An 18,484-nucleotide genomic window follows, 5' to 3' on the forward strand; every position below is an offset into this window, starting at 1 on the left:
GGGATGTGGATGTCTAGGGTGATTAGCTTATGGTCGGATCTGACCAACGAGGAATTGACCTCTGGTGTGGAGCACTGGTTGCCCATGTTGGTAATAACCAGGTCTAGGATATTGCTGCCCCTGGTGGGGGTGTGGATAAGCTGATCCATGGCATTGGAATTTATGAATTCCAGAAAATGTTGAGCACAAGTGTTGGTACATGAGTAGTTTTCCCAGTTAATGGTAGGGTAGTTGAAATCGCCCATTATTAGGGTGTTAGGTTGTACCCTAATATTTTCCAGTGTATTAAGAAATGAGGAGTGGGAATCCTGGGGCATGGTGGGGGATCTGTAGCAAGCTACAATTTGGATTGCGGTCTTGCCCAGAGTTAGTTGCACTTGGATAATCCCGGATGCATTATGCTGAGCAACTAGCCTGGAGGTGTGGATATCCTTAATGAATATGGACATGCCTCCGCCTTTAGTGTTTCAGTCCAGGTTAGGTGGCCGAAAGGTGTGGTATGAATTATAGCCTGGTAATGCAGGGGTACTCTCTGGAGCCTTGAACCAGGTCTCTGTCACTGCACAGATGTCAATGTTCTCCATTTTAAGGAGTGCCTCGAGAGAGTGCATTTTGAGGTTTAGACTTCTAGCATTTCAGAATCTGTTCCTTTGTTTTCTTTATTCATTTTTGTTTTCTTTACTCATTTTTGCTGCTTTTCAAATATATATAGCTCCAGAACACATGAGCTGCCCTTTTCTCCGTTTGTTCTTTATTTATCGTAAGTGTCGGCATGTAAAAATCAATTACCAGTCATTAGCGGACCAGAGTTCCGCTGTGGCGACCCCTAACTGGGAAAAGCCGAAAGACACAACAACAACAACATTCACAGAAAAACATTAATAACTCAAGCAGAACAGATATGTCATGTAATGCATCTTTACTCACAGACGTCTGCTTCATGAATGCAACACCCAGCTAGCATACATGTGCATAACTGCATGTGTGTAGGTGTGCAGAAATAATATAAACTTTTCTATTCTGGATCAAAATTTTCTTTTTAGCTGATGTAGCTGTTGTTTTGCTACTTTTGTGATGATGTGGCCAATATTTCCCCTTCAGTTCACATACATACACACACCAGAAAACATCACTTTAACAGGGCTTTTGCAGGTCAAATTGTGTGTGTGCGTGTGTGTGTGTGTGTGTGTGTGTGTGTGTGTGCAAATGCACACATGCATGAGCATGTTGTGTGTGTCTGTGTGCACGTGTGTCTATGTATTCATGTGTGTGAGAGATGAAACAGTTGGGGGAATAAAAGATTAAGTCACTTTCCTTGGGCCATCATTGTGATGCCTTTGTACAGAAATAACTACAGTCAGAAATGTGCTTTATGTTACTTGCATTTCCCGTCTAGGCTTGAAAAGATAAGTTAAAATCTGTACTGTAGCCAGACCTTTAACATACAATTTTCAGTGTATTGAACGTTTTTTTTTTTTGAACTGCTAGTACTGGTTATCCTGCCGTAAAATGTTTTTATTGCCTTTGTTTTACAACAGACTCCTCCAAACGACATCAGCACTTATCTGTGGTTGGGACACAGCCTGGTTGGTATTCTGATGTCAGCTAAATACATTATAAAATGTTGCTTCCTAAATCTGTGTTAATGTTTAGTTAATACAATAAAACTATTTTTCTTCATTAAATAAAATGACAGGTTCATAGGTACACAATAGGTTATCAGTCTGCAAACTATTACAAGTCTAGTCGAAAACCAGAGGTAAGAATCAAACCCTGTATCTCACATCTGAGAGGTAAAGACCTTAACCATTATTCCAGCCCCTCCCCCATTAAAGCCTACATCATCTGGTATTCCCAAGCCGTCTCCCATACAAGGGGTCTACATTAAATGCTCGAAGAGGATGGACACATAATCAGTGACTGTACTAAACCACAAACGTTCAAAACAGTGATTTCTTTCCTTAGGAAAGAAATCACTTGCACTAAAAACACACATACACACAATTTCAAACATAAGGTGGGGGGCTTTGGCCCCCACACCTCCCAATGTGGGTGGATGTGCCCCCCCACACCCCCTAACTAAATATACCAACTCTGTGATCGCACTACAATGGGATAAAGGCCAATGTCACTGCTCCGGCCAAGCGATTTTTTCCCCCGCTTACCTGAGCTTTTGCTATTTTCGGATTTCGGTCTATATGTGTCGGCAAAATGGCATCCCATAAAATGCTGTTTCGCTGATCTAATATAGACCCCATACAAGTACTAACCAGGCCCAACACTGTTTAGCTTCCAAGATCAGATGAGATGGGATGCATTCAGGATGGTATGGCCATTGGCCATATAGGTTCACATGTAGTTGCTAGACTTGCAATCCAGTAGACTATCGAACAGCCAAGCCCAGTTTTCCAATTCTGCAAAACATTGTCTGGTTAACTGACTTGCTCAAGGTCAAACAGTACGCAAAGGGAGACTAAAAGATTCAAATTCTGGGCCACAAAAAGCAGCCCATAGCTTTAATCATCTGCACTAACCTTAAAAATTACCAAGCTCATCATTATTTTCAATTGTTTTTTATAACTTAGCCATTCATCTACAATTCTAGTCAAGAGTTCTGACAGTACTACATTCCATGCTTGCAATGTGACCTAACTTATTTATGCTACCAAGCATAAGTTGATTGGTCACATTCTTAAACCAAGATAATTTCTGTAGGAATTAGTTAAAACATGTACTGTATGAACATAGAGTAAAGGAGTTCCTTACCTAGGTAGTTCTTACTTTGGTCTGTCACTTTAACAAGTGTAGCTCCAACTGGTATTCTCGTCACATTCTTGTAACCAAAGAATCCTGTTGCATTTAATAAAAAGAGAAACCATGTTAAACAATCTTGGGACAAAAAAAAAATCCTCATAGGAACACAAGAAAGATAGCATCTTTAGAAAATGCAGCTATTTATGAACTGCTCAACTGTTTTAAAAATAGATATTTACAGGTATCATAATGAAAATCTGTGAATAGCAATAATAAAGTAAAGTTGTGTACACTTACCATAAATGTAGATGTTCGAGTGTATTCACTGTTGCAGTCATCACATTTGGGTTATCCCTGCCAGGGTAGCCCTCAGTCATCCCGAATACCAGAGGCTTAGTATTTCTGCATCAGTTGCTGTCACTTCAGGACTGACGTCAGGTTGTCAGTACTATAAAGTAAGGCAGTTGATGCCATTACATCAGTTTTTCTTGCCCTAACTCTCAGAAGCCCCCAAGTTGGGGCCAGGATATGGTGGAAGAACCCCACCAATAGAAAGTAAATACCAAAAATTCCTTGTAAGGAGAGAGAGAGAGAGAGAGAGAGAGAAGGGGGATGGAGGGAAACCAGGACTTCAACAGTGAATACACTCGAACATCTACATTTATGGTAAGTGTATACAACTATACTATGTTCTTTGTGTTTCACTGTTGCAGTCATCACATTTGGGTTGATTCCCAAAGCTGAAGAAAAGGGTGGAGGCAGTCAAGAAGACTGGGGGCTGGCTAGGATGCCCTGCAAGACTGCAGTGGCAAAGCCTGCCCTGGATTTGGAGAAGATAGGCAGGTGGTAATGCTTGGTGAAGGTATGAACAGATGTCCATGTTGCAGCCTCCAGGATGTCCCTGGTGGGGACCCCTCTGAGGAAAGCTGCAGAGGTGGAAGTTGCTCTGGTAGAGTGAGTCCTGACCCCCTTAGGGGGAGGTTTCCCATGTTGCTTGTAGCAGAAATGGATGCAGTGTGCTATCCATTTGGAAATGGTTTGTTTGGATATGGCTTTGCCCTCTGCTCCTGCAGCAAAGCTGACTAACAACTGATTAGTCTTTCTAATTGATTTAGTCCTGTCTAGATAGAATCTGAGCTGTCTGTGCACATCTAGAGAGTGCAGTATCCTTTCTCCCTTGCTTTGTGGGTTAGGGAAAAAGGTGGGTAAATAAATGGATTGGTTGAGAGCCACACTGGACACCACCTTTGGCATGAAGGATGGGTTAGTCCTGAGGGAGACCCTGCCAGCATGGAAAATGATGAAGGGCTCTACAGCCATTAGTGCTTGTAGCTCGGATACTTTTCTTGCTGAAGTGATGGCCAGAAGCAAGGCTATCTTCCATGAGAGAAACTTTAACTCTGCTGTAGCTGCTGGTTCAAAGGGGGGTAGGGTGAGCTTTTCCAACACAAAGTTTAGGTCCCAAGCTGGGGTAGGTGCTCTTCTGGGTGGCCTCAAGTTGCTAGCTCCTCTTAGGAGCTGTTTGATGAGAGGGTGTGAGAAAAGAGGTTGTTTAGTGCTGAAATGAGCAGAAATTGCAGAGGCATGACTTTTAATAGAGGAAAAGGATAGATCAATGTGCAGTAGGTCAGCTAGGTAATCCAGGATGAGAGGTAGGGAGGGCTGTATCATATCGGCTCCCTTAGCCTGGATCCAGGTGCAGAACCTTTTCCATTTGTCAAAATAAGACTTTCTAGTGCTAGGGCATCTGTCCTCACGTATAACATCTAGAACCTGTTTACTGATATTGGCAGCTTGTACAGTGGTCAGGGAATAAGCCAGGCTGCCAAACTGAGGATCTGCAATTGGGGATGCATGAATTCTCCTTCACTCTGGGTCAGAAGTGTTGGGATCTGAGGGAGATGCCATGGTGATAGAGGGGACAGGCTGCAAAGCAGTGGGGACCAGTGCTGGCATGGCCAGTCTGGGGCAATCAGGATTGTCCTCGGTTTTTCCTCCCTTATTTTGAGCCGTAGCCTGGTAATGAGAGGTAGTAGGGGAAATACATAGACCAAAAGGTTGATCCACTGGAAGAATAGAGCATCCACTTTCCAAGCCCTGCAGTGAAGCCCCCTGGTGCAGAAATTGCTGAGCTGATGGTTGGAGTGGGAAGCAAAGAGGTCGACCTTTGGGGCGCCCCATTTATGAGTTATAAGGGTGAAGGTTCTTTGATCTTGATCTTACTGCCACTCGTGTGGGTCCGGAAGATTTCTGCTTAAGTTGTCTGACAGAGAGTTTAGAGAGCCTGGCAGAAATTGTGCTAACAGGTGTAGTTGCATGGCTGAGGCTGTGTGCCAAAGGGTCATGACAAGCCTGCATAGACGGTAGGAGTGAGTCCCTCCCTGCTTGCTGATATACCACATCATAGTGATGTTGTCTGTTTTGATCAGTAGAGCCCCTGGGGAAATAAGGGGTCTGAAAGCTGTCAATGTATGCTGCACAGCTAACATCTCTTTCTAGTTGATGTGCAGATACATTGATGTGGGCTCCATTGGCCCTGTATGCACCTGCCGTCCAGGTGTGCACCCCAGGCATAGTCTGATGCATCTGTGGAGAGGGTCTGGGTGGCGTGGGGTTGTGAGAAGGGTAGTCCCTTGTTGTGGCAGCATGCTGCTGCCCACTAAAGAAAATCTTTCCTTAGGTATCACTGGTATAAGAGTTTCCAGGTACTGAGAGTGTTAACACCAAAGGCTTTTTAGGTACCATTGAAGTTTCATTATATGCAGTCTGGCATATGGAATGAGTAGAATGCAAAAAGCCATGAACCCCAGAGCTTGCAGGATTTTCCTTGCGGATAACTGGGGTTTGGTGGCTAGTTGAGAGAAATAGGCTGTCAGGTAAGTTTGCTTTTCTGTTGTAAGGAATGCCATCTGGGATACTGTGCCTAGGGTTGCTCCCAGAAATAAAATTGTTTGGGTGAGTACTAGTTTGGATTTCTTTTCGTTGATAGTGTACCCTAGGGAGGTCAGTAGGTCCTTTACAAAGGCCAGGTGCTTCAGCAGCTTTTCCTGACTGTCTGCCTGAATTAGGCAGTCATCTAAGTATGAGTAAATTTGAATATTTCTTTGCCTGCAAAAAGCAATGGCGGGAGCCAGACATTTTGTGAAAACTCTGGGAGCAGTAGATAAGCCAAAGGGAAGCGCAGAGAAATGAAAGTGCAGAGATCCTGCCCTGAAACGTAGATATTTCCAGCATGATTCCCTGATTGGGATGTGTAGGTAGGCCTCTTTTAGGTCTAGGGTGGCTAGCCAAGCATCCATTTTAAATTTTAGTATTGCCAGGAAGGTGTTTAGAATGGATAGGTCAAAGATAAGGCACCAGGTGCCCTCTTTCCTGGGTACCAGGAAGAGCCTGGAGTAGAAACCTTGGCCTATCTGTTCTGCAGGAACATGCTCTAGTGCCCTCATAGAGAGCAGGGAAAGGACTTGCTTTTTGGCCTCTACCCACTGGTTTGGAGGAAGATCTGGGAACCCTTTTGGGGTTGGTAGAGTGTGGAAAGTAAATTTGTATGCCTGGGACACTATGTTGAGGACCCAACGGCCATTGGTAATGGTGGCCCAGATGCTTGAGTGGAAGGAGAGTTTTCCTCCCAGGGGCAAGTGCAGGTGGGCAGAGGGAGGGGGTAGAAGTGGAAAGTCATTGTGAGTTCTTACCATGAGGGGGTGGCTTTGCACTCCCTGGTTTAAAAGTGGAGGTACTCCATTGCTTTAATCTCTGCGTTTCCTGTGGCTGCTGTCTGGGAGGTCTGCTTCCCTGGGGTCTGGGTTGAACTGACCTGGAGGGGGCAGGAAAGCACCAGTGCTTGGAGGGGCAATGCCTACTGAACCTAGGTGGCTGGACTTGCAGGAAAACCTTAACTGTCTGCATAGATTTAGCTTTTTCTTCCATTTTTTTAAGACCTCCTCTGCCTTGATGCCAAATAAGTTGCCTTTGTGCAAGGGTGCATCCAACAGTTTAGATATGACATGGTCTGGCAAGTAGTGTTCCTTAAGCCAAGCATGCCTTCTAAGGACAGAACCGGTGACTGCTGCCCTGCAAGATGCATCTAGGGCATCAAACCACAGTGTAAGGTGTGCTTAGTTACTTGACTTGCAGAATGCATTAACTCTTGTAAATCTATGTTCTGCACAAGCAGGAAAAGATGATATTTTTTGTTTGAGGAGTTCCATGGTATGCTGCTGAAATTTTAGCATATTGAACTGACAATTTAATGCTCTAATAGCAAGAGTAGCAGAGGTGTATACTTTTTTACCCCATCTGTCTAATGCTCGGGAATCCCTATCTGAGGGGGTGGGATTCTTAGCAGAAGTTGCTTTAATTCCTTTAGCCCCTTGGGAGATAACCTAAGGGTCAGCAGTGGGATTTTTGAAAAGAAATTTGTGAGAGTCAGGGACACTGTAATACCTGTCAGGTTTCCTGGGAGCAGGAGGGAGGGTGTCAGGATTCAAACTAGATTCCATGAAAACATCATCCACAACATCCAGGACAGGAGGAATGGCCAAGGGTCTGTGCTATGGAAGATCTAAGAATTCCCTGAGTCTCTTTTTTGACTGAGAGTAGTCCTGATATTCCCATTGGAAATGCTCCCTTAAAGTATTAAGGTATTCCCTAAAGGAAAAATCCTCGGCTGGAGAGGCTGAATGAATGGATTCCTCTGCATCAGAATCCTCATAAGCAGAAAGGTGTTGCATGTCTTCATATTCAGAGGCATCAGAGTCATTGGACTCCTGTTCAGATAAAATTACTGTGGACAAAGCTCTTTTTTCTTTTGAAAGGGGTAGCTTGGCTTCCCCTGATCAGCATTATAAGGTCTTCCGCAATTTTAAGCATTTGAGACTAAGGCAAGGAAGCAGGTGCCTGAGATGGAGCCGTCGGTTTCTTGGAAGTGGTTCGTACCCTGGGCCTTAGAAACTTGGTAGTTTTCGAAAGAACAGTAGATGCAAAAGAAGTCATCAGTTTGTGTTGAGAATCGGTAGTGTGAAGTACTTCCTCGGAAGCCAGTGCCTGCTCAGCAGCTCTGTACCCATCCAAGGTAGAGACAACTGCAGGATCCTTAGTCGATGAAGAGTTTTGCAGCATACCAGACTCCAAAAGAGTCTCAGTAGCGGCCTGCAAATCCACAGAAGCGGGCATCAAGGGCTGCGAAAGTGCCTCACTGAGGATCGGAGAACTGACGAGTAGCTTAATGGAAGCATCGTCGGTAGGTTTGGACCTGTGCGGTCTGTCTGTGTCTTTATCCTTACGTTTTTTTCTGAAGATCTGCTGTCAGATGGCTTACCGAAGCCATACTGGAAATCGAGAACTGAGAGCAAAAATATCTAGCTACAATAAGGGCCTGACGATGTATACTTCTGGCACTGAACAAAGCACAAAAGCGACAGCGGGGGACGTCATGGTCTGAGCCTAAGCAAGTGATGCAGTTAGAATGAAAGTCTCAGTGTGGTACTTGCTTTCCACAGGCAAGACAATTGTTAACTTTTTCTGACAATGGTTAGAGCAAGAAAAAAGGATCCCCAGCGAGGTACTTAGCTTTAGAAGACTTCAACTTCAATTCGGAAAATGAAAACTCAGGTAGCGGCCAATTGGCACTCGTGCGAACTGCTTCTGCTCCGGGCTCCTCAGCAAGAAAGACTGATGTAATGGTGTCGGCTGCCTTACTTTATTCTACTGATGACCTGAAGGCAGTCTTGAAGTGACAGCAACCGATGCAGAAATACTAAGCCTCTGGTATACGGGCTGACTGAGGGCTACCCTGGCAGGGATAACCCAAATGTGATGACTGCAACAGTGAAACACAAAGAACATCAACAGTTCTATTTAAAATCACTTAAAACTTGGTTAAATTAATATAATTTAGAATGACTGATGGTAGAATAACACACTGGTAAGTAGCAAATCCGTAAGTTATGCATTACATCTACCTTGAGTATTGCTATAAGTACTGAGAATTGTTATGAAATGAGTTATTCACTTTGTGATATCCAGTTGTTCAGGAATTATTGAAAAAATTTATTTTTTATTATGTGATAAAGCATACTGTGATACATATACAAATGCACAAGAATATCCTAATTACCTTTAGAATTTAAAACAGTATGAATTAACAATTTGTGGTTCATGTCATTTACTTGTATCAGAACAGGTGCATCTGTACACCAACTGTAAATGCTGGAGGAGGAGTTTCCTACTGAATCTTTTGAAATCACCAAGTTTTCTGATATTCTTTGGAAGGTTGTTTCAAGAGGCAAGTGACCTTTGTCACTTGCTGCTTTAATGAAAGGAGTTCTATCTAGACTTCTATTATTCTCCATGTTACAACGGGCGATAACACTGCAGATTTTGTTTACTATTTACAGTGTTTGCGCATTCTGAGCTAAATTTAGGGTAATAATCACTAGGCAATATTCGCTTTTATGCATTAATTGTGGGATGGCTATTGCCTTTCTGGATTCATTGATCAGTCAGTAGGAGAAATCATAGGCTAGTGTTTGTTCAGTGAGGGCATGTTGAATGATTGGCTCTGTATGTAAGGAACATGCATGTTGTTGGTCCATTGCAATGTCCAAGTACCTCTACTAAATTACTATTGCTATAAGTGCTCCCTAAGAATATTTAATGAGTAATGTATGATTATCCGTGAACTTTAAGCAAGTTCCAAATATGATTATGGTGTTTTTGTTATTATTTTTTTACAGTTTATGGCTAAGTCTATGGTTAAAAACTAGCTCAATAACCTGCATAAGTCATCTTGTAGAATTTTCTGCAGTCTGTAAATACATATACTGGCTCTATAAAACACAAGGTCATCTGCATTTAGTATGCAGTTCAAGATGGGTATGATGTTTAATTACAAGTGAATGATGCATGTCTTTTCAACTCACCATTTTCTGAAAATTAAAAAACAAAAATGGTGAGTCGAAAAATGCAAAAAATATATTTTAAAAAATCTTTTTTTACAGGGGCAAGCCCCCCTGCACTTCCATACCCCCTAAATTACACATATCAACCCCATGGCCTCACCAGAGTGGAGAAAAGGGCAAAAAACTTTGGTAAGTGCTCCGCTGGCTTGCAAAATACAACACATTGTGGTGAAACTTACAGCGACACTAAATCTTATAGGTAATCCTATATGAAATGATACGTTGTTTGTAAATATAGAGAACAGCAATGGACCTAGAACTGATTCTTGTGAGACACCAGCTGACAGTGTTCCACTGTCTGAAGTACAGTTATTAAATTATACTGTGAAGTTTCTGTTTTGCAAGGAAGCAGAGAACCATAACAAAGCAGTCACCTGCTACAAAATTAAGAAATGTCCCAAGCTGCTGAGACTGGTTCATTATTTCCGTTGCATTCTTTAGGTCTACAAAGACGACACCAATTCAAGTATTGTTACCTTGCATGAATCCATGTTGATTACTTGAAAGAAAGTCATATTTAGATATACATTCTATCAATGAATTGTATAGTGATATCTCTAGTATCCTTCCTAAGTGTAAGACAATGGTGATGGTTCTATAGTCTGTGGCTGTCACAGGCTATTTAATTTCTGGGATAGGTGCAATGATGGTGTATTTCCAACTATGAAGTTTGATTTGTAAGATATGATTACAAATATAAACACAGTCATTTTGTTTGATACTTTGCTAATGTTTTTAGAAACTTGGGGTACAAAGTGGATCATATGTTGACTTAGCAATGACTGTTTTCAGTGATTTGTGTACTTGCTTGGTTGCAATTCTACCAAGCAGATCGGTGAGAATTTGAATAATTAATTTACGGACAGTTGTGTATTGTGTTTAGTTGCTACATTATGCTAGAGCAGCACTTCCTCTCTGTCCTAAGCTGTCTGAAGTCCATGTTCCATTAGTCAGTACCTGTGTCAATAGCTTTCTCATATCCAGCTGTGATAAAACTCCTTTGTATGATAGGTGTTATCAAATTCTGAGAGCTATTAAAGGGTTCTGTAAGCATGAGTACATGTGATTAGAGCAATGATGAGCTACTGAAAGCAGGATCATCAGATCCACCTTTATCAAATTAGAAATGCATAGACAATTGAAATATGTGGCTAAACCACTTCTAATGAAGCTACCAAGAGACAAAAATAATGGAGAACTTTGCCCCTTCTATCCTCATTACTTAAATCTACTATATCAGTGGTCACACAACTATTGAGAAAGGGCAAACACCAATATAAAAACAGACTGTTTCCAATCCCTGTCTGCAGTATTCAGCTGTACAAAACAGCTTAGTCCAATGGCACTCACAGTTCACAATATCACAGATGAAGGAAAAAAAGAAGTTATGTACTCACCATAATGTTCCATGTTTGTTGTCCATCTCGCCATTCATTCTTACAATGATGGGTTCGGAGCTGACTCAGCCGAATACATAGCTGAAAGTCTCAAACCTGAGTCGTGGCAAGAAGGTATCCCAAAATGCAGTGGTGTAATTTCCCAGATCTTGTTTGCTGCTACTACTGAATGATATGTACACTATATACATATATACAGATATATACTATACCTAACAGAAGGAGAAACAAACTGAAACAAAGAACTCCTGAAGGTAGTAAAAAACATCCACCAGGTCCACAAGGAGTCTTTGGCAGGGGGAAGGAGGGACGGTTTGTAAGAATGAACGGCGAGATGGACAACAAACATGGAACGTTATGGTGAGTACATAACTTCTTTATGTTATGTTGTCCTATCTCGCCTTCATTCTTACAATGATGGGACAGCATCCCTGGCACCTTTACCCTGGGTGTCTCACAGGAGTACACCTTTAAGCACTGTGGAACCAAAGAAGGCCCTGTCCCTGGAGGCCAAATCCACTTTGTAATACATGATAAAAGTATGTGGAGTGGTCCAAGTAGCTGCTGCACAAATATTATCCATGGAAATTCTGGCTTGAAGGGCAGATAACATAGCCATTGCTCTAGTGGAGTTAGCCTTCACTTTGAAAAGTAAATCTCTGTGATTTGAGGTATAAATTAATGTAATACAATTAGAAAGCTAATTGGAAAGAGTAGTTTTAGAAACTGAGCTACACATTTTCGTATCACAGAAGGATATGAATAATTGGTCAGATTTTCTGAAGTCTTTGGTCCTATGCAAATAGAATCTGAGTTGTCTATGCACGTTTAGCTGATGTAATTTGTATTTTGCCTTGTTGCTATGATTAGGAAAGAACACTGGAAGCTCTATAGATTGATTTATGTTGTTTGGAGAAGAGACTTTGGGTAGGAAAGATGGATTAGTTCGCAAGGATACCCTATCCTTATGAAAAATCAAATATGGTGGTTTAATAGAAAGAGCTTGCAACTCTGGTACTCTTCTAGCAGAAGTTATAGCCACTAGAAACAAGGTCTTCCAGGAAAGGAACTTGAGGTCTGAAGATGATGAGGGCTCAAAAGGTTGTAACGTGAGATGAGACAGAACAGAATTTAAATCCCAAGGAGAAAGGAGTTCCTTAAAGGGCGGTCTTAATAAGGAGGCACCTTTTAAGAAGGCTCTACACAGCTTGTGTGACATTAAGTTGGAGATAGAATCATCAATGTGGAAATTTGATATTGCAGCAAGTTGAACCCTGATGGTTGCTGCAGCTGAACCTTGCTGGAAGAGTTCAGCCAAAAATTCCAAAATAGAATGGATAGGTGCAGAAAAAGGATCAATGTTCCTGTTTTGAGCCCAAATGGAAAACATTTTCCATTTGCTAGAATACAGTTTTCTAGTGGAAGCTTTATGAGAGGACATTAAGATATCTTTAACTGTAGGAGTGAAATTGTGAAGCCTGACTAAATTGGGAAGTGGAGCAGCCAAGCTGTCAATTTTAGGGTGTGGAGAGAAGGATGAAGCTCCCCTGACATATGAGTCAGCAGATCTGGCACTGGGTCCAGAGTCCATGGCTTTTCCTGAAGATGAAGCCAAAGGAAGGGGAACCAAACTTGGCGAGGCCAGTAAGGAACAATAAGAATTATCCTGCTTCCCAAGTACTGCGCTTTCTGAATGACTCTGGGTATGACAGGAAATGGAGAAAAAGCATACAGAAGTCCCAAGGGCCAATCGTGAGCAAGTGCTTCTCTCGGTATCCCCTGGAGGGGGGATTAGGGTAAAGTAGTTGCTGCACTTGGCATTCATGGAAGTGGCAAAGAGATCACAGCAAGGGTGACCCCATGTTCAGAAAATAATTTCCGCTACATTCTGATTGAGAGACCACTTGTAAGGCATTAAGATTGCTCTACTCAGCTTGTCCACTATCACGTTGGAATTCCCCGGAATGTGCGTTGCTATTAGAAAGCGCTGGGAAGAAACTGCCCATTGCCAAACTCTTAGGGCTTCTCGACAAAGGGGGTAAGATCTGGTTCCCCCCTGCTTGTTTATGTACCAAACCACAGACATATTGTCTGACTGTATCACAATTGTCCCTAGAGGGAGAGAGTCATGAAGTGCTTGCAACGTAAGAAGCACTGCTCTCATCTCTAGGACATTTATATGCAAGTGAGTCTCCTTGCCATGTACCTTGTACTATTCTTCCCAGATAATCCCCCCTCCCCAATCTGGGAAGTGTCCGTGGTCACTGTAGCTATGGGTTGATGTGGAACAAAGTGTCTCCCTATGGTCACATGAGTGGAGTGTATCCACCATCTTAAGTCGTTCTTGCATGATTCTGTTATTCTGATCAGGTGAGACATCGGAAGCTCTTGAAGTAACCATTGGGAGAGCAACAGCCATTGAAGGATCCTCATGTGCATTCTGGCAAGAGGGACCAGTGTAATTATGGAAGCCATTGTTCCTAGTAATCTTAGAATTATCTTTGCTTTCACTTTGGTCTTGGGAAGGAGGTGAAGTATCTGCTGTCTGAGTGCTACAACTCTTTCTGTTGGAAGACGTGCTACCACAGAGAAGGTGTCTAGATCTGCGGCTATAAATGTAATATGTTAACAGGGCAACAAGGCAGATTTTTGAAAGTTGACTGTAATTCCCAGCTGATTGCAAATGTCCAAAGTTAGATCCCTGGCTTGTTGGAGTAGATGCTTGGTGGTGGCAGATAGGAGCCAGTCATCTAGATAGGGAAACACTTGGAATCCTAAACGCCTCAGGTGAGCTGTGACTACTGCCATACATTTGGTGAACACTCTGGGGGCTCTAGAGAGACCAAAGGGCAGAGCTAGGAACTGGTAATGACTGGCTCCCAGCTGGAAGCATAAGTACCTTCTTGATGTCCTGTCCATTTTTATATGGTAGTAAGCATCTTGAAGGTCTATCGAGCACATCCAATCATCTTTCCCTAAAAAGGGAAGTATAGACTGCAGTGTCACCATTAGAAACTTTGACTTCTTGACAGATTCATTTAATTTGCTTAGGTCTAATATGGGCCTCCAGTCCCCTGTTCTTTTTGGCACCAAAAAGAATCTTGAGTAAGTTCCGAATCCTATTTGGTCTGTGGGGACTTCTTGGATGACTCTTTTGTGTAGCAACTTTTGGATCTCTATAGTTGCTTGCTCCCTTAGATTGGGTGGAACATCTGGGATTGTTCTGATCTGTGGGACAGGATTGGAAAATGGGATGGAGTATCCTCTGGATACTATTTTTAGTACCCATTTGTCTCTTGTGATAGTTTGCCAGGCTTCTGGGTAAATGGATAAACGTCCCCCGACTGCCTCCACAGTAGAGCAGTCGGGCCTCCTTTCAGGAGCGCTGATAAGGACGTCCACAAAAGGAATCACGGTCACCCAGGTTCTGCGGCCCCCTCTGCCTCTGGGGCAGCGTCTATCATTATTGCCTCCCTTCTGCCCCTGGGGAAGGAATCACCCCATGTGTCCTGGAAAACTTTTTGGGATCTTTTGAACCACATTTTTCCACTTTTCTGGCCTTTAGGATAAGGTCTTGAAGGTACAGAAAAACATACTCCAACGGCAGACAGAGTTTTTCCTTCCTGCTCGCACCGGGTTAGAGTGTCTTTCACTTTGGGTCCAAAGAGTGAGGAACCATCAAAAGTGGCATTAGTAAAAGTAGAGTTAAAGGGCTCCGCAATATTGCACAAGCGCATCCAGGAGTGTCTCCTAAGGGAAACTCCGGAACCCATTGCCCTGCTCATTCCATCTGCTGCGTAGGATATGAGCCTCATGGAGGAGTTGACAATGAAATTTAAGGTAGACAGCTGGGAGGAGACCTTCTCATTCACCCCCGCAGCTAATGTACCTTGTAGAGTATCTCCTAGCTCTTTCAGGAGATCTCTTTGTAGCCTTGTAAAGTGGGATAAGTAGTTCAGCGATCTGAGTGAAAATATTACTGATGAAAAGACATGCTTCCCATATCTATCCATCATTTGAGAGTCTTTATTCGGAGGATGAACAGATGAGGAAGTCTCTGCAAGTTCCTTCTTGGTGGCTGCTGTCACCACCATAGCATCTACGGGTACCCCCTTAGTGAGGAAATCCTTTCCCGTAAGAGCTGACAAGAATTTACTTGGCCTCCAAGGGACTGGTTCCATTGTGTCAGGTGGCTCCCACACCTTTTGGCTGACCAGGTTCATTAGCTCATCGAAAGGCGGAGACACCCAGGAGGCTGAAGGTTGAGACCCAAAAGAATTCAGGTACAGTGACTCCTCATCAGAAAGGATGGTGGCCTGCCAGCCACCTCTCTGCTTCAGGATCTCTAGAATATCTGCAAATGAAATATGATCAGAGGATGACCATGGTGACCCTTCTGACTCATTGAGGTCAGTGTCTGAAGTGACGGACTCATCTGGGGAGTCTATGAGCTTCCTCTTGCAAGTTCTCTTCTGAGGTGGCTCCTCAGAAGGATATTCTGGGAAGACCTCGGAGGAGAGGGGTTGGCCCATTGGGGGATCCTGAGGCTCTGAATCTCTGCTGTCCTGTGGAACGGGTGGTGCTGAGACAGTGGCCGGTGCCTTAGGGGGATGAGTGCTAGTATCCCTCTGTGGTGCTGAATGGGTAGACACACTCATCAGCTCAAAGGCGGATAACACCAGCTCTGAAGACACCCTCGGCTCTGGGGAGACACAGGAAGGCATGAGAAACAACAAGGTCAGACCCGAGGCCGATGTGGGAGCCAAGTTAACCCGGTCCGATGCTCTGAGGGGTAGACTCAGCTCCAAAGATGATCGGGGCTGAAACCCCCCCCCCCCCAAGGCCGACCGGGGAACCCTGGCTCCCAAACTCTCCAGACAGCACCGAGAGAGCCGGAGCAGAAGTCGGCTTCATGAACACTGAAGAGGGGTCTCAGAACCAAAGGATCCACAGTAAGCAGTACCAAGCACTCTGGCTCTGAAGGTACAGCTTGGCTCGGAAGAGGAACAACAGTGGGTAAAATTGGTTGAGTTGGCTCCGAGACCAAATGGGTTGGAGCAGAGTATAATTTAGTCAGTGCCGGCGGCTTCAGGAGTCTGCGCACGGCCCGTTCCACATCATCATCCAATAAGCTCCTGGTGGACCTGGAAGATAAGGGTGGAACGCGAGACCTGTGCACCGGTGAAATATCCAAAGACTGGCTCTGAGTAGAGGTATCTTGTGGCTCTGAGGACTTTGGAGATGAAGTACCAGGCTTGTCAACTAATATGACCTCTGATGGCTCCGAGGACTGTGGAGCCGAGGAGGTAGTAGCCTTAGAGATTTTTGGTAGCTTGACTGGCAGTTCTGATGGAGATGATGTTGCAGGTGAATGTCTTTTCTGGGATTTTTCCTTTTTGAAAGAAGGAGAAGAAGAAGAGCAAGAAGAACTATGGATAGCTTCCTCAAAGGTTGTCTTTAAGAGCCCTTTCAGGATCAATTTGTTTCTCCTTTCTTGAAGTACTCTTGCACTGAAAGAGTGACAACAGGTACAGTCTTCTTGTAGGTGAATAGCACCAAGGCAATAGACACATATAACATGTCCATCTGTGATGGACATTTTTTGTGAGCACTTCTGGCATTTTTTAAAGCCCAAAGGCTTATGTTCCCTCTCTTTTGGGTCTTTAGACATAGTTAAGATAAGACCACAAAAACAACAAGAAAATGTAGCTATAAACTGTTGAACTGTAAGCTACACTGAATAGAAACTATGGGAAACATGAGGAAACAGACAACCAGGGAGAAAAAAAATAGGGCCTCTAACTCAAATGGTCCTATTTTCCAGACAAGACAACAATTAACTACAAGCCCACTAACTTAAACAGGCGAATAGCAATCTAACGTAAACGAGCTATTAATAAAACTAACAGACATAAACAACTACCACTACAAGGGATACCACTAGGCCTACAAAGCGACAGCAAAAGCTGTGCCAAAGGGGATAAAACTATCACTATCTAACTGTTATGCAATAAAATGCACAACAAATTAAATATAATTGTAAAATAAGCTATCTATTATCAAATATAACAGTATAGAGGAAAAATAAGAGAAAATTTGTCACAACTTAGCCACAGCCAAGATGAGCACATCCAACCTCGTAAAGTGGCAAACAAGATCTGGAGAATTACACCACTGCATTGCAGGATACCTTCTTGCCACGAGCCAGGTTTGAGACTTTCAGCTATGTATTCGGCCGAGTCGGAGCCGCGAATCAGCTCTGAACCCATCTTTGTAAGAATGAAGGCGAGATAGGAGGAACATAACATCTCCCAACTCCCTCATTCTGGTTACCATAAATTAAACAAACACCCTCAAGAACCATGCATTATCAAATTTGCAAATATCTTAAATCATTGATATACTTAATTTAAGGTTTTGTGTCAAACTGTTAATTTAACAAGTTGGAGATTGTATAATTGTTTCATAATTATTTACTCATGCTAATATAATGTAGTTAAATCAGGACCCCAAAGTGACACAAATGCCTCCTGTCAGCATGTTAATATTAATGCCATTAATATGGCAGGAGTAATTTAGACTTCCATGTTCAGAAGCTTTTCTCAAACTTAAAATTTTGAATTAATGTGGTGAAACCAACTTTTATTTATATATAAAAGAATGTTACATGCGAACACTTTTTTATGTAAAAATAAAAACTGGTTTCATTGTATTAAGACTACAGCTTCTCTATGTTGTTCATTTTGCCAGGTTATTCTGAATTAAAGCTTCAAGGATAAAACTATCTTTTCTTTATTGTTTATTTTGACAGTGTATATACTTTCAAGTGGGCATCTACCACAGGGTGTCAAAATTAAACTTATCTGACATCAAGAAGTTGCATTTTCATACTGCTATGTATTTAGAGCGGTTCAAGCTGTTTCTGCCTTTTTACATTTCATCACTGAAAGTTTTACGATACCATTTTTTTGTTAACATAAGGCCAGCTCTAAACATCTCCCTTTTCCATTGTAAAGTTCATTACCAGTCCTGTTTTTCACATTTTTGATTCTTACTGAAATATGAATTTCACCTTTGAACAGTCTCAAATTTCACTCTCAAAAATACTTCATACTTCATGATCCACTGAACAGCCTTCTTTCAGCTATGTTAATTCAGGTTATGTTAAAAAATATGTTAATAAGTTGATAGGTTAATTCGAGGACAAAAAGGGAAATCGGCTAGGCTTAAAATAGCCTGCAATGGCAGCTAGCCTAATACTTAGCTATGAACCTATGAAATGAAAGTTATATAGTTACCATAACACTAGATCTGTGTTGTCTGTTTCTGTCTGGTACAACCTGTGGGTTATCGGATCTGATTTGGATCTGAAGC

At 42.7% G+C, this 18,484-nt stretch overlaps 1 protein-coding gene across 1 annotated transcript in view; it reads right to left on the reverse strand.

Moving 5' to 3' along the window:
• LOC122787905 (ADAMTS-like protein 5) overlaps positions 1-18,484 on the reverse strand; it is a 280,019-nt gene that overhangs the window by 149,885 nt on the left and 111,650 nt on the right. The window contains exon 5 of the mRNA XM_044054829.1: positions 2,767-2,850. Within this exon, the coding sequence (XP_043910764.1) occupies positions 2,767-2,850 (84 nt within the window). The remainder of the gene's footprint in view (positions 1-2,766; positions 2,851-18,484) is intronic.

This window comes from Protopterus annectens, chromosome 13.part0 (assembly GCF_019279795.1).
Source record: "Protopterus annectens isolate FY-2018-M chromosome 13.part0, PAN1.0, whole genome shotgun sequence".
Classification (NCBI taxonomy): Eukaryota; Metazoa; Chordata; order Ceratodontiformes; family Protopteridae; genus Protopterus; species Protopterus annectens.